A 25,443-nucleotide genomic window follows, 5' to 3' on the forward strand; every position below is an offset into this window, starting at 1 on the left:
ACATCACAGTTTTTTTAAAAATTATATTCAAAGATGAAACTTCTCCATACAAAAAGTTGGCAAATAGCTCCTGAATCAAGATTTTGAGACAGTGGGTGATGCCACAGCAGGGGAGACAGGCTGTCTCGGATCTCTAATTCTGGATCCAGTGGCACCAGTGGGGATTAGCGATTTATATTAGTTGCTTCAGCCTCCTTTTCCTAGATTTGCTTTTTTTATTCAGCGCATGGGTTGGCAAGTTATAGCCCATGGACTGAAAATGACTATCTATATTTTTTTCATTTTTAAATGGATGGAATTGTTTTAAAGACTAATATTTATTGAAATGTGAAAATCATGTAAGATCTGAATTTTGGCATTTGCTGACAGCTTTACTGGAATAGCCATACCCATTTATTTATGCTATGATGACAATGTTGAATAGTTGTAACAAAAACTGAAGAGCCTCCAAAGCCAAAAATATTTACTTTTGGTCCTTTTAGAAATAAGAGTTGACCCCTATTTCTGGCCCATTGAAGGAATGTTAGAACTGAATGAGAACGGATCAACATGTCTGCTTAGCATGTCTGCAGGCATGTAAAAGAGCATTTCACCTGCAGGTACTTCTCATGTGATCCTACCAGTACATACTTAATCAGCCATCAATGCCCTCCATGCCTGTTGGATGACATGGAATTAGAATTTCAAGTGGTTATAGACATTTTAAACTACCCTTTGTTCTATTTTAATTGTCCTTTGCAAATGTGTATTTTAAAACATTTTAGTAGGAAGACAATTTAGAAGCAAGCATCCCAAATATTTTTTTCAAATGAAAGAATACATAGTTGTTAAATATGCTCTTTTTCACCAATGCATTTATCTAATTATGTTCAGAACTACTTGTGTATATAGAATTACATTTTCTTACCATAAACAACACCTACTCACATTCTCTAAATGATTTGCACGCATTAACTAAGCAGAAAGTTGCGGGAAAAAATGCTTCCATACTGCCTACAGACTTAGGAGGACAAAAAAGAGATTGTCATGGTTGCCTTTAGATAGCAAATATAATTGCTAGGATTTTAACTTACAGTACTAACAGGGAAAAAATAGGATAAAGAGGGTGTTGTAAAATTAAATGCCTCAGCAGAATATTTAATGATCAAGAGAATGACCCACTTTTATATTAAAACACCAGTGAAATATTCCTACAATTTCATGTAAAATGGAAACCAGATACTGGTTTACATTTTTAAATGGCAACAAATTAATACAACCAATGAAATTTGCTCATCCTGCAAGGAGTTGTAATTACAGACATGGATGATAAACTTTCATTGCTAGTATGATCACATAAAATAGTTTAAAAAAAAAAAACTCTCAAAAGCCAGCCAAGCTGTTTTTCCTTTCTCAGAGACCCAGGAATATCTCTCAGCACTATTTCTCTGAAAGTCTACTCTGTAATGCAGCTGCACTCACCAGCTAAGTAACTCAAGCTTTAGTAATTAAAATTTTACAGTCTCTAGACCCATGAAATATTCTACTGAAGAAAAATCCCTATGTAAGAAACAGGTCTGTGGAATGACACAAACTTAGAATCATGAGTAAAAACAATTAGGGGTGTAAAAGTAAAACAAAACAAACAAACAAAAAACCCTAATTAGTAATGTAACACATAATTAAAAATAAAAGGAAAATAGGTCGTATCTGTGCATGAGGGTGTGTAGAGAAAAGAACAATGAGCAAGAACACAGAGACAAATAGCTAAATGTATAGCAAGAAATTAAGAAAATCTCAAATTCGTTGAAGTAATGGATAGTTTTTAACCTGGAGTCCATGATGAGATTCAGGGAGTGTCTAAATCTTCCCAAAAGTATTTGCAATTTTTATAAAAAAAGATCTATAATGCATTTACTGGATTCTCTAAGCTCCCATATTACATAATTGTTCACTTGTCACCTTAAAATCATTTTGGAATATAATTATAATAAAAACATTTTAATGGAAGTGATATGCAGTTGTCAGAGGATATTAGAAATGATTAGCATAGATCTTTCTAAAAGTAAGAGAAATGATCTCCATTTTTGAAGGACTTAAATCAGGCATATGAGGATCACTTTATGTCACCTTTCAGTGTTTCTTTTTTTATTCTTTGCTTCCATAATAGCATCTATTTCATTCTCTTTCTGTGTTCCCCTGTTTTTGTTCCCTAAGAAAGGAAGAGGATATAACAAAATTCCAGACCTACTTATTATGATTTTGGGGTACTGGGCTAAGATGTGACTTTGAATGCTTGGAATACTGGTAATTTTCCTTAAGGTCCATAATTGGTATCTGACTACATAATACTATGGAGGTCAGTGGATCTATTGCCAACATGAAAGCACTATCAGGTGTGTCTGTTGATGGCTATTCAGTGAGTGAAAATTTGACCAGTCTGTGAAGTTGAGAATAATTTCACCATGTGAGTCCAAAAAGGAAAAGAACTGAACACCAGCATGTAATAGTCTTCAATAGAAAATAAACACAGGGCCCTCCCTGGTGGCACAACAGGTTAAAGCACAGCACTGCAAGTTTATGTATGCATAAATATATACATTTTTTTTTTTTTAAAGAAAATACATTTTTTTTTTTTTGGCATAGCCATTCACATTTAAGTATGGCCACTGCCAGGCAAGTGGGTTTTTCTTCCCACTTTTTCATGACATTACACTTACGGCCTTGAAGTATACCTTCAAACAATTGTAAGTGGGCATCTTTAGTCAGTGCTTAGTTCTGTGATAATAATAATAGTGTAATAAGTTTAAATAGTTGCAGATAATACCTACTCTCATTTCAAGTGCCCAAACTTTCATCCTTAGTGGATAAGCTAAAAAGAGATACATATGTATCTATTTCAGGTAATAATAAAAAAATATTTCACAAGTTCATGTTTTAGAAACTTTAGAAAGATTTTAGGCCCTAGCCTCTAATATGCTGATACCTCATTTTTTTAAGGTTTATTTATTCATGCTTACAGAATACAGGCCAGAGGTGTGGTGGGTAAGAGGATTCACCAGAAAGAGAGCGCGGAGCAGAACAGGCAGATGTATTGAAATACGCCAATGAGGGGAGCAGTGGGTGGCTCAGGAGAGGTCTGCCACGCCCTGTGGATCAGCTCCCTGGTGGGGATTGAACTCATGATATAGTGGCTTTAGAGAGCTTTATAATGTGGTGCTTTAACCCACTGCGCCACTACGAGAGCCCTGATATCTCATTTTTAAACACATACACACACACATACCCACATTTGTATATATGCACATATACGCACGTGTATGTGTAAACATATATATCCATATAACTTTATTTTTGCTTCATAGAACTTTATCTTTCTGTGTGTGTATGTGTATGACTGACATATTTTTACATACTTTCACTAGCTTGTTGACACTGATCAAATTGTAGCCACATTCCTTTATCTGGTTATGGTTAATAGAAGGGCAGGTTTTGGTGAAGAAAACATTAAGTGATACAAGTAAAAACTGCCTGGCATACAGAAAGTTAGACACAGATAAATGTGTAGATACTATAACAGATATGCCATATTGGTTGTAGACTCAGAGATGCCTTCATGGAAATTGTTTTCCATTATAACAGGGAATTGCTTCACCTGAATTTATCTGTCTCTCCTCATGCCAGTCAAGGACTAAGACTAGCCAAGGCCAGAAACCAAGGCCTGAACTATCCGTTTAGAACAAATCTGAGGGACATCCCAGCTCCTGGGCTCCACCTAGGATCAACTAAGATCTTCAATGTACGCGTATTGTACATTGAAAAGACAGCTTTTCCTTCCCTATTCTGTTCTCATTTTCCCACAGAAGAAATATCCCCAGAACCATTTCCCTTTAAGAATTCTAACTCAACTCTCCATCAAAGTATATTGCCTAGGAACTCAAGCTAAGTTTAAGAGAGATACAAAAGTTTTCCTTTCCATTATCCTTAAATTGCTGTAAGGTCTAAATCTGAAGAACATACATGCTAACAACTGACCATATAACTAACTAAATAAATTAAGATCTGACTAACCACTTCCTTGCAGAGTTTAAAGAGAAACACATTTCACAGGCAGAACCCAAACACCATGCCCTTGCCTTCACTGTTAGAGAAGACTAGACAAGAGGACGTGCCACTTGAAGCAAGCAGATGTCAATATAAACACTTCATTTTTCTTCAGAAGGTAGAAAAAGATTTCTTCCAACTGCCAGAACAAGTCAGAAAAAGAATTGCTCATTTTGAAATGTGCTAGAATGCCACCCACTGATATCCAAGTTGAAAAGTACTATTAAGCTACTCAAGTCACAGAACCTGCTGGCCGACAGCTACTCCATAGAGTAAAGGAACAAGACGGCAGTGCAGAAGGAGGAAGGGGAGGGAACCAACCCACCTTACCGATACCTGACAGGCAGAGTAACAGGTGTTTCCTGGGAGTTGAATAAGTACAAAGGAAGCAGCTGCTCTTTGAGTCATGTTGTTGGTATTCCATATAACAGGTTCATGAGCAAGTCATAGAGTCCTACCACATGAAGTTGATTTCCAAATCTAGGAATATTGAAATCTACAAATGCATCCCATGACAGAGTAAGCATTTGGGGCGGACTGTCATGACCAGTGTTATGGGAGATACCCCGGTATTAGCTAGTGTGGAGGAGCTTTATTACTTTCTTCTGTTTTGATCTTGGTGTTGTTATCAGAGGAGGCAGAGAACTAAGAAACAGAATCTGACATTTTCCCTCCACTTCCTCCACCTAAGGCACAACGAGGTCTTTGCTGCACCAGGGAGGGAAAGACCCTACACGGCAGGAAATAAGATTTCAACATACCACATTGACAACAATAAAATTATTGAAAAACCAATATCCATATAAAGTCAGCAAATGCCACTATTAAAATGTTCACATGACTGTATACCTCCATAAGCCTGATAAGTATATGCATTTCCTAGGTGGTGGGAATATCACCATGAGCAAGGACGATGTAGCTGTTCACCACGTGGACCTACTGTTCACCTACTCCCTTACCATTTTTGGTTTGTTTCTGTTTACTCCTGAATCACCACTTCCTTTTTAACCCTCTGAAAACTACTCTTCTAAGATGTTAAGACATCACTAATTATGCAGTGTTTTTTTTTTTAACATCACAAGAGAACCTTTTCCAGAACACATTCTGAGAAGCAACAAGACCAACTGCATTTTCTTTCTTTAAGCACAATGTATTACAGACCTGCCAACATTCCTTTTCAACCACATTTCCCAAAAGCTTAGCATTTGGCCATAAAAGTTCACCCCAGTCTAAAATTTGGCATGTCTGACAACTAAGTCTTAAATTTTGCCAATTTGGCCAACATCTCCATTTTGAATAACAAATAAAGAAATCGGAGTGAAAAATTGGATTGAAATGCTCTAAATCTTGGCATTATTCAGACAAAATTCATTTCATGGGATAGTAAGTTGATAAGAAATTAATCCTAAATTATGGTAGGTTTTTTTTTTCCAGTTAGGATTTTACAAAAGCCTGGAACCTGCCTAGAAATAAAATGTACAAACAAATATAAATAGATAGTATAAAAAGAACTGAAACCCTCAGGTCTGTTGAAAATCTTTCTTATTATTTGAATATGATAATTATTTAATTCCACAGAGCAGTTTAAAGTAATGTAAAAAAAAGAATGAAATAAACAAAACTCCTATCTATATAACATATATGGATATATAGATAAAGTATAAAGGTACATATTACATACATACATACATACATGGATAAACTATGTGTGTGTATGGAGGTAAAGATAAGATACATGTCAGTATAGATATATAGATATACCTATATATACAGAGATATAGAGCTACATACACATATACACATACTCAATCACAGACAAGTTCCTGTACTAGAATACTTGGCCAAGAGCTTCTAAAGGCTTTTTCCAGTTTTGCTAGAAGTAATTATTGGCAGGTAGGATTAAGAATTTAATCCTGTTCCTTTATAAATCTCGTGCAATTGGTTTTGGTGTATTGACTGTAAGACAGAGAGTGTCTGATCTGTAAGATGGGTTTTCTGATGAGGAGAAAGGGTACAGCACAGAAAGGCAATGCAGAATAGGTGCGTGGTAAGAGGCTGCACTGCCAGAAAGCCTGCAGAGGGCTATTACAAAGGATTGGCCACATTTTCTGCCATTCTCCCTTTCTCAATACTTTCTCAGATGAAAACACTCTTGTAATTTTCTATATTTCCTTATCAGACACTCAATTTGGAATAACTAGAAAAATTTCTCTTACTCCCATTTGCAGACAAGTCAAAAATCACTCTCTCCATAAGTAATTCCAATTTTATAAGAAGGGATTAAAATGACATGGTACCAGTCCCCACATTCACATACAAATATAGAATCATGTGCCTGAAAATTCTTTCATATGTCAGGGGCACAACAGTAAAGCTTAGTGACTATGATTAATGGCACTGATGCTGGTTTCTCAATGTAGTCACTGTTTTTCTATCTTCTTCAAAGAATGCTTTGGCACAATTCCCTTTTCATGCCACCACATAATTTAGAATTATAAAGCTTAGTTTAGAAGCCACTGCATATTGCACTACTGATTCAGGATGCATCTTTTCAAATGAGTTCTAGCATAGTTTTTCTACCACCACAATGACTGATGCAAACCTAAATATTTCTAAGAATTGCTTTTGAAAGGACAAGATGCCACATAACACAGTTTTAAACTTGATAATATCTGCCCAACAAAAGCCATAATATCATATGTGCTGCCTGTGAAACACATGTCCAAGAACAGCAGCCTTTGAGGGGCAATTTGTTGCTTCCTCTGTTTGAAAACAGTTCTTTCTAAAATAGCCTAGACAGGATCAATCTACATTATACCAGAACATCTTTACCAAAACATGAAATCTCTATACAGCTAGAAGACTTGTTGGAAAAGTAGACCTGTGGTATTATTGGAAATAAACAAAGTCATCAGTTTCATACCACACTTACTTAAAAGTCAAAAGGCACTGTTTGAAAATAAGTAGGGAAAGAAACTTCCTCTACTAAAACTTCAAAGACTTTGCAACATCTGGAATTTGGTTCCATTTAGGATATTCCATTAAGAATAAGAACGAAAAAAAATTAATAGGGCAAACAAGATTCAGGTTTCTTACAATATGTTCTCCTTGGGGGGAAACAAATAACACAATGCATCTGACTAACCTTTCTGCACTTCAGCTGCATTAATTAACATTTAGTCATGGATTCCATCAAGAGCCAGATGAACTCAGTGCTACAGCTGTTTTCATTGATGGGGGAAAATATGCTTTCACATTTTAGATTCCCAGCATTTATGAAGCTAGGGAAAATGTTTTGACTGCCTTTGTGCCAAAGTTATTGATATACATTATATATTAGTCATACAAATAAATTCCTACTCACCCTACATTGGAATTACCATCAATGTTGCTATCACATAAACTGACTCAGCCAAAAGCAATACTAAAAAGACCACATCTCTAATTCACTTTTGTTATCAAAGGGTTAAGTAAAGACTAGTGAACTGGCAAAAGATAGATCATAGCTTTGAAGATTTTGTTGTTGGGTGAGACAAAGATTTAAGTGGAGATCAATTACTCAGAGAAATACAGATGCAGATGAATAGAAAGAAAAGGAACTGACGTTGACGAAATTTTACAGCATATCAGATGACTTGGCAGAAAAGTCTCCAACCTACAAGCCAAACATGTGGAAGCGGTTGTTTGGGAGAAAAGCTGAGGTACAGATCGCAATATTTGGTAAGTCACTAAAATATGGTTTTCATTTCATTTTGTTTTGTTTTTATAGCAAAACCACTTTTAAGACAAAAAATTTTGATGAAACCAGCCAGTGAATCAATTCGACAGAGCATAAGACACCTGCGCAAATTTCATACTATCAGAGCACTGTAAAGTCAATGTTGTCTCCAATAATCCCTTTCAAATGCAGTACTTTGACTCCTGGTCAACTCTGGAGTCTCGTGGACAACTGGGTAATTCATGGTCATGTGATCATGAGTATGTGTGTGTGTGTGTGTGTTTATTCTAGTGTACAAACCCTGGAGTCATTATCAAAGTAGATTCTTGGCAAATTTGATGATTGTCTCTTCAAATGAATGTCCTCAGCCAAGACTCCATATGACCTGTCTCCAACCTCACCAACCTAAAAGAGGCAATAATTTAATCAAGTGGGAAAAAATCTTACCTGGAACTACTTCAAAAAGGAATTTTCCTGGGCTCTCTTCATTGCTGGGATGTTCAAGGACTTTATTTCCAGGTAGAAAAATAGTACCCTGTGAATATAAATGTGCAAATGTAACCTGATAGCAAATATTGAATCTTGTGATCATCATCATCATGAAATAACCAAGTTTCATCTGTAACCCAATATATAAAAATATACATTAAACTTATTTATTTTCTAAACTAATCAAAACTCAAATAACAGTATGATATTTTTTAACATTTAGCAAATTTCTGTTGTGTATCTAAAATAGGTATAAGATGCTACATTAGGTGCAAGATTCATTTTGAGCAATAAATTATTAAATGAGCTCCATATGCCAAAAATTTTATTTAGCATTCTTCCAACATCATATTTAGCTGTTAATTTTATGAGGTACGTATTGTTTTCTCCATTTTGCAGAAGTGAAAATGAATGCAGAGATTTTAAATAATTTAGACAGTGTTGCCATTTCCTTATTTTAATTGTCAATTCTATTTTTATCTCTTGAATTTATTTCTCCATAGTGGATGATGCCTATTACTAATGAGACATACTTAAAATCCACTGTGGTCTGGTTTGTGCCATACATATTTTTAATTATATAACTTTCACAAGTTGCATCCTTGCCAGTTGTCAATCCTCCGTGAATTTGATTTCCCAGGAACATTCATTACTATTAGTCACTGTTTCATGAAAACCACCTTTCAGTGGTTTCTTGGTTTGCTCAAATTTTTCTCTTGTTTTATTATTATCTGAGTCTATATTGCTGGATCTTAATATTGGAGTTTTTCAAAGATTCTTTCTCTTCTCCTCTGTACTATATTTTCTGAGCTATCTCACCCATAGCTATGACTTCAATAAGTCAACAAATATCAGACAAATATTTCTAGCCCACAATTCTCTGAGCAATTTAACTTTATATCCAAGAACTCATTTGACATTCCCATTTGGATGTCTCAATGGCATATTAAATTAAATGTAGTCAAATTAAAATTCAATTAATTCTTGTCCCATTTATAGGCTTCCTAGCTCAGCCAATAACATCATCTTCTAGTCAGTTTCAAATATCAGAAATGCCCTATACTATATATCTACTAGAATACATTTCTATTCCTTGATCTATTATATCTCTATTACCACACTCCCTAGATTAAACAACTATTGTTGTCTCTTATAAGGAATGTTTCAAATATCTATTCAAATAATTTTCCACAATACTATAATATCTATGGATTTTTTTTAATGGGAACAAAATGATTTTTACAAAAAGAAATTTGACATTGCAACTTTCTTGCTTAAGAATTTCCAATCTTTCATTTGCCAAAGGATAAAACTCTATATGGTCTTTCCTATCCAAATCTCTAGCTAATTTTTCTTCTCTTACACTTTCATGGATTTTTGTGATCCTACTGATTGACTTTGTATAAATGACTCCATGTTTCCACACTTCTTAGTACCATATTCTTACCCTGGTTATTTTATATCCATTTTTCATTTCAGCTACCTCTAAAATATACTTGCAAAGCATCCTGAATTCCTCCTGGGTTGACATACCATGGTATGTAATTGTTATTTGTAAAATTATTTGATTAATGTCATTTCCCCTCCTTAAAACTTTAAGTAGTGGGGTTGTCCCTGGTGGCACAGTGGGTTACAGCTATCGCATTCACTGCAGGGCGAGTTCAATCCCCAGTCCTGGAGCTCACCCACATGACCAGGCAGACCTCTCCTGACCCACTGGCTGCTCCCCTCAGTGGTGTACTTTGTCAATCTCTCTATTCTGTTCTCCACTCTGTCTGTGGTGAATCCTCTTACCCCCCCCACACCTCTGACTATACTCCAGTTCTGTATGCATAAATAAATAAATCTTTTTTAAAAATTAAAGCAGCAAAGTAAATAATTTGCTCTCTAATATAATACTAATACCTGCCATTTTTTCTTGCTTTAAGTTAATGATAAAATAATCTATATGGTTTATTTAATTAATAACTTTGTTAGTACAGTAATGTCATTATTGAAAAGCAAGTATGCTGAATTTGAAAGCCTATACTCTTTTCCACTATAATATTTTGTCCATTTTTCCCTGCTGGAAGTAATATTTAGTTCAAGTAATATTTGACTCAATTTTCACCCTACCTGGTTTAGCACAGAAAATTATAGTCATCAGCCCCATGTCCCATTCTGAGTTTAGAGTGATAAAGTACAGCACTTCCCTACTTATACACAAGGAATTGTAGGTGAGTGGTATACCTCTCTTTTCAGGACTTAAAAGGGGAGGTATTGGCGACACTGTCTTTGTTTTCTTCCACTGAGAAGAAAAAATTCACATTTCTCACCATACCAAGCGCTCTCTGATCCATAAGCCCCATTCAATAATTTCTTAAAATTTACTAAATATTTCTAAAATATTCATCATAATTAATAACTTTCTCTTAGGGCTCTCCCTGGCACAGTGGTTTGGAGTGCTGCACTTTTGAAGCTAAGCTAAGCCATGGCTGCTGCAGTGCGAGTTTGATTCCTGCCCGGGAAGTGATCTACAAAGTGCAGCAGACCTCTCCTGTCTCACTCATTGCTCCCCTCTGCAGTGTACTTTGTCGATCAGACTGTTCTGCTCCGCACGCTGTCTCTGGTGATTACTCTCACTGCCCCTGTAACTCTGGCCTCTACCCCATTTCTATATGCATAAATAAATAAAATCTTTTTTTAAAAAATAGAACTTTCTCTTAAAATACTCATTTGGCATGCACTTGGTCAGTGAAATACCATATGACCCAATAATTAATAAGAAAAAAACTAATAAATAGGCAGAGATATGAATAGATGATTCCCCAGAGAGTATACAGAAGGCCAGTAGATATATGAAAGCTATTCATCGTACTTCCAATAAGACAGATGCAGGGTAAAATCAGAGATACCATCTCTCACTAGTGAGAACTCCAACAACAAGTGTTGAGAGGCTGCAGAAAAAAAAGAAATCTATTATGTTGTCAGTGAAAATACAACCTGGTGCAAACATTATGGAAAGCAATCTGAATTTACCTTAAGAAACTAAAAATGGAAATACCCTATGACTCAGCAACCCTCATTTTGGAGCATAATTATCCAAAGAATATGAAACCATCAACATAAATATCCACATGTTCCACAACTTTCCTAGCAGAGACTATGTCCATCTGTATTGAGAAAATGTAGTATGGCCACACCATGGAGTACTATGTAGCCAAGAGAAAGGATAGAATGCAGCCATTTTCAACAAAATTGAGCAAATATGAGAAAATCATGTGTAGTAAAACAAGTCAGAACAATAAAAACAAAAAAAATGGACTTGTATAGAGCAGAAATTCATAAATGCAAAACACATTCAAAACCTGTGGAGATCAATAAACATGTTGATGCCTGTGGGGTTAAAGGGAGGGAGCAGGAAAGGGATGGATGGATATCAGGGTTGATTGTAGGAGATTAAGTAAAAGTAATTTGAAACAAAAAATATCTTTCTCTTAGGTATAATTTATCTAAATTATACATTAAACAAGTCATTTATAGTCTGAGAGAAGAGTTGACAGAACAAACATAGCACTGCAACCATACTGGTTTTTTGTTTTTAGCTAAATTGTTATTAGGAAATAATCTCATTTTTAGTTAATATCAGATCATTGAGTCAAAACCACAAGGTATTGGGGTATGGTTAGATGCTACTGCAAATAAGAATGGTGATCTTATTCTCTGAAATTTGAGTTTAAAAAAAGGTATGGTGCTCAGTAGTTTTGTTGGAATCATAAGCACATAGATGAAACTTTTATTTTTCCATTATGAGCAATGATTATGAGCATCAATAAGAAGGAACTAGTCAGTCATAGATTTCAATGCAATTAAACAAATATTTAAAGATGACCTAACGGTAAATACTATTCAATGTTTTTTACTAGAATAACAGATTGACTTCCTTTGCAGCAAGTAATTTCAGTAATTCATTAAACAGATATTTAAGCAATACCTAGCATACACCACTCTGTCATAGCCACAGAGGATATAATGGTGAGAAAGTCCAGTGATGTCTGACTCTTGGATCTAGAATCACTTGGGGGAAGGCCAAAAGCTGACAAAAAAATTAAAATTAAAGGTAGGCTCCAGTTAAGGAAATTAAAGAGGAAACTATATGCTTCTGAAATATATAAATTTATATCTGCAAATACTGAGGCAACAACACAGCTCACCAATGATAATGACTATTCCGAAGTCAAACTGCCTACATTCTCCCTCTGTCACTAAATGGCTAAGTGTCTTCAGACAAGGTAACTTATGTTCTCTAATCCTTAGGGTTTTCATTTTTAAAATGAAATAAAAATGTAACCTACTTCAAAATGTCACTGTGAGGATGGATGAATGGATAGATGCATGGATGGATGGATGGAAAATGCCTGTGTTGATTAGTTGTTTGCAATATTTAACCAAACATTTTTTTCTTACATTCAGAAGTCTCAAAATATTTTGGGACCATATTTTGCAAATCTCCAAATAGTGAGGTGACACTACAAATGCTCAATATCTATCAAGTAGCATCATTATTGAGTAAGCAGGGACATAAGCTAATTAAAAATTTCAAGTCAGTTTTTATTATCATGTTTTCAAGGCTAAAATAACCAAAACAAATAAACCTCTAATTAACAATCATAAAAGTAAATAGCATAGCATAATTATGATGATAATATTGTTAACATTTCCTGACTAATACTCAGCTAAATTAATGTGCATCCTACTTGTTTCATCAATTGGCCCAATAACTGTTGTGATATGTGTCATTTTACAGAGGAGGAAAATAAAGTTTAGGGAATGCCTACAAAAAGCTTGACACAATAGATTCTTCATACATGTTCTTCTGAAAAGAGAAATGAATGACTATCTGTAGGCTTTTGAAAGATTGTTTTTCTTTAATTACTGAGTTAATGTATGTTTTTATTTCTAATCAATTACTGCTATTATAACAGAAGTTTTATAAATAGCTATCAAGCTACTTCTTAGATTCTGAAAATAATTATAATGATTTCTGGGATGAGGTTGGAAGAGAAGGAGAGAGACTTTCAAATGAGTATAAATTTAGAATCTCTCAAAGTAATTGTGGTGTATAAACTGGAGAACAATTACTTACACATTGTTATAAATTGCCTTCCAGAGAAATATTTTAATATAAAAGTTGTGTACACTGTAGACTGCATTATTTTTATTTTCCCCAGCTTTTAAAACACACAAAGGCAATTAATATTCACAATATTTTCAAACCATTATTTGAATGAGTTTCAAACATTAGCACATAAGACTATTTAATAATTACTGAATAACTTGAAATAGATTCTGTGTACAGAGATCTCATGTTGCTGATTTATACTGCAAACTACAGATAATATTTGAGAAATATGTTACTTTGGGTTCATTTTAATTTTAAAATAGCACTTGATAATATTATTGCATATATTGAGATCTCAAGAGGCTAATATAATATGGATGGATAAAAATATGTGTAATGTTTTGATGTAGTTAATTTAAATTTTTTCAACTCTTTTTCCTTGCAGATGCGAAGATCTTATTTCATATAAACTCCTCTCTTAACATAACAGAAAATGTATGTCAACTTTTTCCCCAATGGAGCCCATCTGTCTAGGAGCGAAACCATTAAAATTTTTACTATTTTTAGATCCTTCGTATTTTTGTCTACATGTTTTGGTTCACTGGTAACTGCAGAAATTTCTTGACCTGGGTGGAAAGAGAAGTATGGGGTTAAATGTTTGAGGGAAAGAGAGACATTGTTATCCTAAAACCAAATTTCTGTAATTATAGTGTCAAAATTAGTGGAGACCTGAGAAGTTACCTTTCTTATGTTTATTTAAAACATGAATCCTCTGCATAGGAATTCAAACTTTGCCCAAAACATACTTTACTATTGTCCTCATGGTGTCCTATGCTTTGGAAAGACTATAATTGGGGGAAAATGTTCAAATGCTGATATAAAATTTATCATTCAGTGATTCTTTAAATCTCCCCTTTGGAGCAAAATACCCATTTTCCATCTTGAATCTTCACCCTTAACATCTATTGACATTTAATATGTGCCAACACTCTGATGTGCATTTCATCTTCTAAAGAGTCCCTGTATGGAGAAAACTGTAACTGTCCACTTCTTAGAATCAAACTTGTAAGTTGAGTAGCATGCAGCTGGCAAAATGCAAAGGTGTAATTTGTCTCCCTAGAAGTGTAAGTTCCAGTTCCTTAGTTAATAATGCTTATAAATTAGAAAGCTACAGTATAATCTATATCAGTTCATTCACTTATCTTCTTATTCACAAAACATATATTAAGTGTGTATTATTTGCTGAGGATTTCAAAAGTTTAGAAAAAATAAAAATGTTAATACGGGTAATTTTGGAATTTTTTTATTTTGCAAAGACTTTCCTGTATTAAAAAAATAATGAATTGAAATTGCATATATATTAAGAAAAAAAATAACATTTATTTTAAGGCAAAGAGAAATTACAGAAGACAGGAACAGATAAGTGAATTTTGGAATCTCAAGGTTAGGCTTTTGCTTTGAAGGACTGTGGAAGACAGCTCCAGAAAATGTCTAAATATGGTATAATTGACATGAATTAAATAAATACACATTTAATGAATGAAAGAACTGCAATCATTGCCAAAAAATTATTATTATGTTCACCCAGTAATCATCACGATCTTTATGATATCACCAGTAGTTAAGGTTATTACTAACGAGAGGATATGTCTTTGCATGTAGAGGACAGGTTGATTGTTAGCCTTGCTCAGTTGCTGGGAACTTGACCTTGTATTTTGTATCCAACATTATATGCTATTTTACAACATTTATTATTTATCAACTAGAGAAAGAAATGTCAGTTGCTTAGTTTGCAGTAAATTATCAAAATGTTGAAGCAAAATTGATGGCAGTAGTAGAGAAAGCAAAAAAGAAAAGCATTTTGGAACTTATGTCTCATTATGAAACAGAAATAGGAGCAAAAACAATCATAAATATATAATAATTATGGGAAAACACAATTTGTAAAAGGGAGAGACCAATATGTTATAACAGACCAGAAAATTGATAATAATTAAAATATCACTTTAACTTATCATATGTAATAAATCCTATTATCTCATCTAAAAAAATATGGTAACTTTAATTCTTCTTTTCCAATTTGGATTCGTTTTAAATTGAATAACCTAAATTATTCTAACTAGTACTTCCAATATCATGTTGAATAGTGGTGGAAGTAGAAATGCTTGCTTTGTATTAAGTCTTAGAGGGGAAAACTACATTTTTTACCATTGAGTATGATGCTAGTTATGGGTTTGTCATATATGGCTTTTATTGTGTTGCGACCATATCCCAGTTAGCTCCATTTTTTCTCTTTATTAATCATAAATTGTTGAATCTTATCAAATATTTTATCTGTACCTATTGATAAGATAATTTGATTATTAAGTTTCCTGTTGCCATTGTGGTTAACTACATTGGTTAATTTTCAGATATTGAACAGTTTGTATCCGTGGAATAAATCCACTTTGGTAATGATAGATGACATCTTTAATGTGTTGTTGAATATAAATGACAGTTTTTTTTTTTTTTTAACATTTTTCATCTACGGTCACCATAAACATTTGGTTGTAGCTTTCTATATTTGTCTTTTTTTTTTTTTTTTTATTTGAGAAGGGTAAGTTTGGGAAGACTTGGTAGAGTTCATTAATGAATATTTCTGGTGCTGGGCTACTGGGAATGTTTGATAATTGCTTCAATTTCCTCGCTTGCAAATTTGTTCAAATTTTCTATTCTTACTGATTCAGTCTTGGAAGGTTATATATTTCTAAATTTTTTCCATTTTGTCTAGGTCATTCAATTTAAAGGCATGCAAATTATGATCTGCTGTGTTTCTGAGATATCTGTTGCATGACTCATTTCTGAACCCTCCATTAGAGTTTTCTCCAGTTACTATAAATAAAAAATCCTAAAGAATACACTAAAATAAATGAAACAATAAATTAGTACAGTAAAGTGCAGGCTACAAGATAAATTTACAACAATCGGTTGTACCTTTACATGCAAACAATGAACTAGAAAATAAAGAAATAAAAAAAAATCCTATTTACAACCACACCAACAACAGTGAGGGGAAAAAAAAACAGAACAAAAAAAACACTTTGGAGTAAATTTAATAAAGAAGGTGAGGAGTCTGTATAATGAAAAACTGTAAGACATTTTTAAATGGAGTGTTAGACACAAAGAAATGTATGACATTTTGAGTTCATGTTTTTAAAATAGCCATCTTACCAAAGCAATTTATAGACTAAATTCCTATAAGGTTTTGATGACATTCTTCACAGAAATATAATAAACCTTAATTACATTTATATGGAAACATAAAAGACCCTGCACTGCCAAAGAAATCCTGGCAAAAAAGAATGATATTATCACACCTAAACTTCAAACTATTCTACAAAGCAAACTAAACTATAAAATAATCAAGCCAAGATGGTATTCTAATGAAATTGATACAGACACAAATGCAACAGAACTGAGACTCCAGATATAAACCCAAAATTACATGGATAGTTAATCAATGAAAAAGGAGCCAAGGACATGCACTGGAAAAAGGAAAGTATCTTCAACAAATGAATGTAGCTAGACCATTATCTTAAATCATATACTCAAAATGGGATTGAATACTTAAAATTAAAACATGAAACCATAAAAGACATAAATGCAAACAGCGGAAACACTCCATAGCATTGTCTTCAGTGGTATCTTTAAAGAATCATCTTCAATAGCAAGATAAATGAAAGAAAATACAAATAAATGGGCCAAAAAAAAAAACTTCAGTATCCTTAAGGAAACTATCATTAAAACAAAATAAACCCTATTGAAAGGGGGAAAACATTGGTATATTGTAAAGCTGACAAAGGACTATTATCCAAGATCTACAAATAAATCATACCACTCAATAAAAAGAAAACAAATTACAAAACAAAGTAGGCAGAAATATAGATGGTCAAAAGGAACATAAAAATGATAATCATCACTCATCATCAGGAAACAGCACATAAAAACCAGAGTGAGGTATCATCTCACATATATGAAAATGGCTCATATAGAAGAAGAAGAAGAAATAAAAGAAACAATAACATTTACTGATCAGGATGTACAGAAATAAATGAACCTTGTTTACTGCTGGTAAAGTAGACTAGTGTAAACCTAATGGAAAACAGTAAGGAAACTTCTCAAAAAAAAATAAATAAAATAAATCTACCATACAATCTGTAATTTCCACTCTAGCTGCCTACCTGAGAAATGCAAAAACACTAATTTTAAGACATATATGCACTACTATGTTCACTGCAGCACTAAACAATAGCCACGTTATGGGTGATAATTATGATAAGAAAAATAATTCAGAAAAAGAAAGGCAAATAAATGGTTTCAATTATATGTGAAATATAGACAAACAAAACAAAAGATAATACAGAAACAAACCAATGAAAAACCCTAGAGTTCTGACTGTAGAATTGAGACTATCAGAAAGGTATGAGGAGGGTAGAGAGCAGGGTGTGGTGAAGACTCAGTGGAATATTGTGGGAAACTACAGGTGTCCATGTAGTGGATATGGTGTGATGACATATACCTGAAGAGGTGTGATCCTATAGCTCTGAAACGATACAGAGTGGTAAATTACTGTTACCTTATCCTATAAATTAATAAATTACATTTAAAAAGCAGAAAATAGCTAATTTTAACCTCAAAGAAACTATGTAATATCTAAATCTATAAGTATCAAAATAACCTAGACTATAAAATAGTCTCACAATTTTTTTTTTAAAGATTTATTTATTTGTACATACAGAACTGGGGTACAGGCCAGAGACTCAGTGGTGGTGAAAGGCTTCACCAGAGACAGAGTGGGGAGCAGAACAGGCAGATCCACGAAGTACACTGCTGAGGGGAGCAGCGGGCGGGTCAGGAGAGGTCTGCCACGCCATGTGGTCACCTCCGGGACTGGCGGGAATCGAACTCATGCGCAAGTGGCTTTAGCTTCTTAGTGCAGTGCTTTAACCCGCTGCGCCACCAGGGAGGGCCCGGTCTCACTAATTTTTTAATAGTCAAGAACTATTATTTCACTAGCTTTTCATTACTAGCTTTTCATTTATTGGGATCCAAAAATTAGGTTTATATGGGAAGGAACTATCTTTACCAAGAACAGAGCAATTTAGGACCTTTTCACACAGCTGCCTTAGACACTCTCAACTTCCTTTAGGAAATCTGCCTGGCTTATGGCACACCTAATTTTCTTGACATTCCTCCCTTTCTTTCGCCTACAATGAACTATGTTTGATATGATGCTTATGAACTGTACTGGTTGCATATGCAATGTGATATTTACTTGTGTAAAGACAATATGAGTTACTATGTTAAAAACTGATAATGTTTGTGTTGGCAAGCATTGTTATACATTGGTGGTAAGAAGAAAAAATAGTAAATTTCCTACTTTTCCTTTTTAGAAACAATTTTTGTTAAATAACATTGTCCTATAACATTATATAGGTTTCAGCTATAGCATTATAAATCAACATTTGTGTAAACTATGGTATGTTTGATACCAACAGTCTCATTTCCATCTTTCAACATACAATTAACCCCTTTAGCCCAATTTACTCCCTTCCTCTCTTAATCACTATTTTACTCCTATAGTTTAAGAGTTTGCAGTCATTTTGTGTATTAATTAGTTTTATTTCTTTTCTTAAAGAAGTAAATTAGCTATGCTTCATTTTAAATCAACATGGTATATAATACATAATGTTCACCACTAAAAGTCTAATTCTATTCTTTACCATAATTTTGGCCCCTTGTACCAAATTTCCTCAAACTCCTTTCTCCCCTTTCTTCTGTTAACTTGGTCTTACTTTCAGCCTGAAAGTTTATTTTTGTTTTGTTATTTCATCCTTTTTATTTCTTTATGTACCATATATGAGTGAAATAAAACAACGTTTGCCCTTTTTTATAGTTGAGCTATAGTTCCATCATAGTTACGAACACATCTTTTGCTTAAAAATCAAAGAGTGACCTTAAAGGGTCACTTAAAGAAAATTAGAAGTTTTTTCATGGTTTCTCACAAGCTGTTAATGAAGGTAGGATGTAGAATTATAGACAGTAAAATATCAATTCACAAATACAAAAACTGAATCACAATAAAGTAAGCACTATCTATAGTCACGCAATAGTGAAAGCTGTGATCATATATTTGAAAATGGATACAAATATTGCTGTAATTAAACTGTTTAATCTTAACATAAATTTAATCTTGAAAATCTTGCACATCAAAGCTCACCAGTCCCCAAGGCAAGTAAAACAAAACAAATATTCATCTTTTTGTTCTGTTCATTACATTAAATAATTCACGGATTATTTATATAAAAATTAAAAATTGAAAAAAGCCAATTATTTTACTGTCTTAAAATTACCTTTAACATTTACTTAAACAAATGTATGCCTTCATGTTTATTACAGAATTATTTACAATAGCTAGGAGTTAGAATCAACCACATGCCCTTCAACAGATAACTGAATGAAGAATTGTGGTATATATACACAATAGAATTTTGCCTAAGTATAAAAAAAAAGATGAATTTTGCCATTTGTAGAAAGAACTAGAGGGTATTCTTCTAAATTAAATAAGTCAGATGGAGAAAGAAAAACACCAAATGATTTCATTTCTTTATGTGATGTATAAGGACAAAATCAAGTGAACGAACTAAATTAAAAAAATAGGCGAGGCCCTCCCTGGTGGCGCAGCGGGTTAAAGCACTGCACTGAGAAGCTAAAGCCACTTCCGCATGAGTTTGATTCCCGCCTGCCCCGGAGGTGACCACATGGTGTGGCAGACCTCTCCTGACCCACCCGCTGCTCCCCTCAGCAGTGTACTTTGTCGATCTGCCTGTTCTGCTCCCCACTCTGTCTCTGGTGAAGCCTCTCACCGCCCCAGCCTCTGGCCTGTACCCCAGTTCTGTATGCATAAATAAATAAATCTTAAAAAAAAAATAGGCGATTAGGAAAAGGTAATGGTTAACAGAGGGAAGGGTAAAAGGTTGGATAAATTGAGTTAAAAAGCCAACTGTATGGTAAAGAATGGAAACTAGAATTCTGGTCACAAAAAAAGGAAATGTGTACATGAAAGATTGTACCTATCTTGACATTCCCCTACTTCTTTGACCTATAGTTAACTATGTTTTATGCTACTACATACCCATACAATGTTATAAACCAATATTGATTCAATTACAAAATCTTTCCTTATAATATAAGATCTATAAAAATACTATTACACTAACATATTTTGAAATATTTCAGCAACTACACGAGGAATGTATTTCATAAAAGATGTGTCAATAAATTATTGTTGATAAAGTGGACATGTATTTACTGAGTGCTAGGAAGTAACTTGAAACAATATTTTAAAGCATCATTTATTCCAATTTTAAGAAATTACATCTTTATTACCCCCCTTTTTTAAAAGATTTATTTATTTATGCATATAGAACTGGGGTACAGGCCAGAGGAGCAGGGGCAGTGAGAGGATTCACCAGAGACAGAGTGGGGAGCAGAACAGGCACATCTATGAAGTACACTACTGAGGGGAGCAGCAGGCGGGTCAGGAGAGGTCTGCCACGCCATGTGGATCTCCTCCGGGCAGGCTGGGATAGAACTCTTGAGGAAGTGGCTTTAGCTTCTTAGTGCTATGCTTTTAACATGCTGTGCCACCAAGGAGGGCCCCATACTTCCCTTTTTAAGCTCCTTCCTCTCTGTTCATCTTATCTGTACACACATAGTTATATGTATTTCATACACATGTACCATATAACCAGAGAGAAGATAAAAGAGACACAAACATTCACAAATGGAGTGGCATGAAGATGAAATGAATTTTCAGGCAAAATATCTACCATGGAACTGATGGACTTCTGAATTGCCTTTCTTAGACTGAGGAACAGGGTCCAAATCTCTGGTTATTTTGTCCTCTTAGATGAGACTTGAAGGAAGTATGATCTGACCTCACTGCAGATGGTCTGGACGGTCAGCTTCCAAAAAGAATCCTAATAAATGCACTTAACACATGTTTGCAGTCAGCTGGAGCCCTCATTTTAGTATATAAAAACACACAGACACACGTGCATGCATGTCTATGTAGGCCTCTTGATGTCACTAACTCTCTAGTTGTCCTAACTTGAAAGTTTACAAGGTTCCTGAACATCTGTCAGGACCACCGTAAAAAATTCTCAATCTTTAAAAATGTAAATTACAAATCAACCAAAATCTGATCAGACAAGATCTGAAATAAATGAATCAGCTTCCTTTTGTAAAGTCTGTTCCAAGTTTTTGATTTAGTGATATTGTTTATATGACAGTGGAGATAGCCATGCTCAAGGTATCACATTTTTGAAAAATGCAATCAAGAACAACACTAACAAAGTAGCTAGTGATTACCAGGCAAATAACAAAACAGATAAGTAATTTGATCATGAAGATAAAGGGGTTTCAAGTCATGGATAGCCATTTACAGGAAGAAAACAGAGGCAGAGATAGAGGTGGTTATTGTTAACTTCTCTTGATATAACACTTTAAAAAATAGTAATGAAATAATAAAATATAAAAAGTGTATGTATTTCTTAAAAACAAAATAACTCTTCCTCTTCAAGATAAACTTAATTCATTTCCAGGAAAAGGAGTTATTAAGCACTGCAAATACAAAGCGCTTTTTAACAATTAGGGGAAAATGTCTTAACTTTTCCCTCACCTGCTAGAAAAGGGATTATGAAAGGACAATGATCACACAGGGCACAGCTCAGAATCTTGGACAAGCACTTTGCATTTTTCCCCATATTATCTTAAAATTAGAACATATGCAGGTTTATGTCACATCAAACTTACCATAATATAAATTTTTAAAAGAACTCAAAACAAATTTATCCAATATTAAGGATGGAAGCTCAGATTTGTATCCTTAATTTGATATTTCTATATTCCACTTGGATGTATGACTGGTAGTCATCTTAATTCACCATAATCCAGAGATGAATTGTGCATCTCATCCCCTAACTGCCCTCTTCTTCTGTACTTCTTCCCTTCTCAGTTGGTGGCAAATTTGCACCTCACATTAGACAGCCAAAGATCTTGAAGTTAGGCTTGAAATACACAGCTTGAAATCTCTCTCTCAATCTCTCTTATTTTCCTTGTCCATCTCCTCTCTTTCCTCCCAAACAAACTGTGTAAAGGCTATGTAAGGACACAGAAAGGCAATATCAACAAGCCAGACAGAGAGGTTTCACCAGTTTAAACATGTAGATACCCTGATCTCAGACTTTCAACCTCCTGAGAAAATGACACTCCTGAGACAACAAATGTTGCATGTGACATTCAGTGGAAGTGACGTTTCATCTGGCACTCCAATCTTACTAGCATAAATCTACAGTGTTACTTGTTGAAATATTGAATATGTGAGTCTATGAGCCCAAGAAGGATGTTACAGAAGTATTATGTTTATAATTTATAATAGCTCACAAAGGTTAAGGCATTTAACATTAAATTAATCCTACAAAATCTTGTCAATAATCTCTCGAAAACTGCTCACACCTGTTGAATGCTCTGTTTCCCACAGCTATTCCCCACCGCAGTATTCTCCTTGGATTCCTTTCTTCCCTCTTGATGCTTCAAGTAGCCATAGTCTCAGAAACTCTCCTAACTCTCTATCTCCCCATCTGTTCATCAAAATTCTAACTATGAAGAATATCTGATTGAAATCCAAGTTCCAAAGTGATAATGGTGTTAGATATCATTATACCTGAAATAACTGAATTTATGTAAACTTGACACAATGGGCAGAAATGGAACACATGTTTAACAACTAGCTGGTTTCTCTCCCAACTTCCTTACCACATTCCCCTAACTATAGCCCTTTTGCTAAATTTTGCTTTCTAAAAGTAGTGCACAATTTTTACTAAGAAAATATAGTAAAATGGGGCCCTTCCTGGTGGTGCTACGGGTAAGGAAACAGCACTGCAAGCTGGCCAGCCACTTCAGTATGAGTTCGATCCCCAGCCCCAGAGGTGATCCCCATGGCATGGCAGACCTCTCCTGACCCACCCGCTGTTCCCTTATAAGTGTACTTTGTTGATATGACTGTTCTGCTCCCCACTCTGTCTCTGGTGAAGCCTCTCACTGCCCCTGCACCTCAGGCCTGTACCCCAGTTCTATATGCATAAATAAATAAAATCTCTCTCTCTAAAAAAAGAAAATATAGTAAGATGAAGACATTCAAAATAAAACGAAAAATCATTTACATCAAATTTTTGGAGCTTTTTGTACATTGGGCTCTCCCAACTTTAATTTTAATTATTTTCCAACATACTGTCACCTCTAATCCAAGCTGTGGCCCTTTCTTCTTCTCTCTGTCTCTACTTCCTTCACCTCCAACCTCATTTCTGCCTTCTTTGCTTCACTCACACTCTTTGCTCAATGGAAATGCCCTTGTTGACAGTCTTTTTAACATTTCACCCAGTGATAAAGTTGGAATTCTATATTCTGTATCATCTCTTCCCTCAGAAAATAAGCAGAGCTGATTCACACTTTATCGAGTGTGTTAAGGTCTCTTCTAGAACATAACAATTTGTTCATATTATTTCATTTTCTAACTTATACAATGAGCTAACTGACATAACAGTGTCATCGTATTTTAAGCAACAGTCATTGGTTTCATGTATGACTTGTACAAAACTAGGTATTGAAGTTCTTGGAGTACACAAATAAGGTTATTTTATTCTTCTTAATTTCTATAGAGTGTAGTCTAATGCTAAAGACAAAGTCATTCTCTATATAAAATTATAACTGAATGTTTGCTAATAGTACAAGTGCATATGAGTTGATTGACTTGGAAAACAACACAAGAATAATGATCTTCTACAACTGATTTTTCTTGCTTGTAGTATTGAACTGAGTTGTAGCTTTACTAAATAATCAACCTCAACTTATCCAAACTACACTTCAGAGAAAACCTATTAAGAAAATGTTTGTCATGAGTCATCCCTTTTGTTGCTTATTATTCCATTGGCAGGAAAGGACAGAGGGCCATCAATGAATCTGTTAACTATTCCATTTTTCTCATCATTTCCTCATCTTTTCATATGAATCAACAAAGGACTGTGGTTATTTATCCCTCTGTCCAGTTAAAAGAAAAGCCTCTACCTTAAATGAGGGTTATTTTTAGAGCCCTTTTATCAACAATGAGCACAATCCAGTTGTGAGTTAAGTTTAAAATGTGCTTGAAGATAAAGTGTTTACACATGCAATCTTACCAGAAAGTCAACTTGTCATTTAATGCAAAATTTCAAAGTGGGTAAAAGGACATTGAACTTAAAATAATATACTATTACTGTCATTAAACATGGAAATGGGAATGTGTTAGTAAAGGGAAAAGAAGCAAATCCTGAATCCAAAATAATTCAAATAAAGCATTCAGCTTATTAGCTTCTAAATAAGGTTGATATTTCTCACACTTGCATCTGCTTTTTCCTTATTTTTCAGTAAAATAGTGTATAAACATGTTTTCTTTCTATTACGTGACCAACCTGGATGTAAGACTCTAGTAAAAGCTAAAGATTATGGAAAAAATCAATACATTTAGTATATATTATTTCCCAGGAATTAAAAAAAAGACATTTTAAAGCTCATTTTCAAGAATAAAATAAAATTTAAAAAAGTACCAGACCCCAAATGAGAACCAACATTTCTTACCTGATATATTTTGAAAAATTGCCACCATTCTAGAATCTGTCTCCAAAATACTACACTTTTATCTGTCCATGGCTAACCATAGACGAAAAGGAAAATGTTTATTCTTTTGTTTGCTTTAAACCATTCTTTTTCACTACATGTCTTAAAGGAAAATGAATTCAATTTATACTTTATGAGTATACTTTGCTTTTAGGTAGCATGTGTCAGAGATAAAGAGTTAGGGATTAGCAAATACTGAATAAAAATTATACCAATTAATTTGTTTCAAATATAACAGATTTAAGAGAGTATTAAATAGATTTAGTCTAATGAATATTGACTAATAGTGTATAGTCAC

At 34.1% G+C, this 25,443-nt stretch overlaps 1 protein-coding gene across 3 annotated transcripts in view; it reads right to left on the minus strand.

The window, feature by feature from the left end:
* Positions 1–25,443, minus strand: part of ARHGAP24 (Rho GTPase activating protein 24) — a 644,333-nt gene that overhangs the window by 239,321 nt on the left and 379,569 nt on the right. For all 3 annotated transcript variants that reach the window (XM_012724157.1, XM_004681145.2, XM_012724156.1), the window contains exon 3: positions 8,249–8,336. In XM_012724157.1, coding sequence (XP_012579611.1) covers positions 8,249–8,336 — 88 coding nt within the window. The remainder of the gene's footprint in view (positions 1–8,248; positions 8,337–25,443) is intronic.

The sequence above is a fragment of the Condylura cristata genome, unplaced genomic scaffold, assembly GCF_000260355.1.
Source record: "Condylura cristata isolate star-nosed mole 26May11 unplaced genomic scaffold, ConCri1.0 scaffold00012, whole genome shotgun sequence".
Classification (NCBI taxonomy): domain Eukaryota; kingdom Metazoa; phylum Chordata; class Mammalia; order Eulipotyphla; family Talpidae; genus Condylura; species Condylura cristata.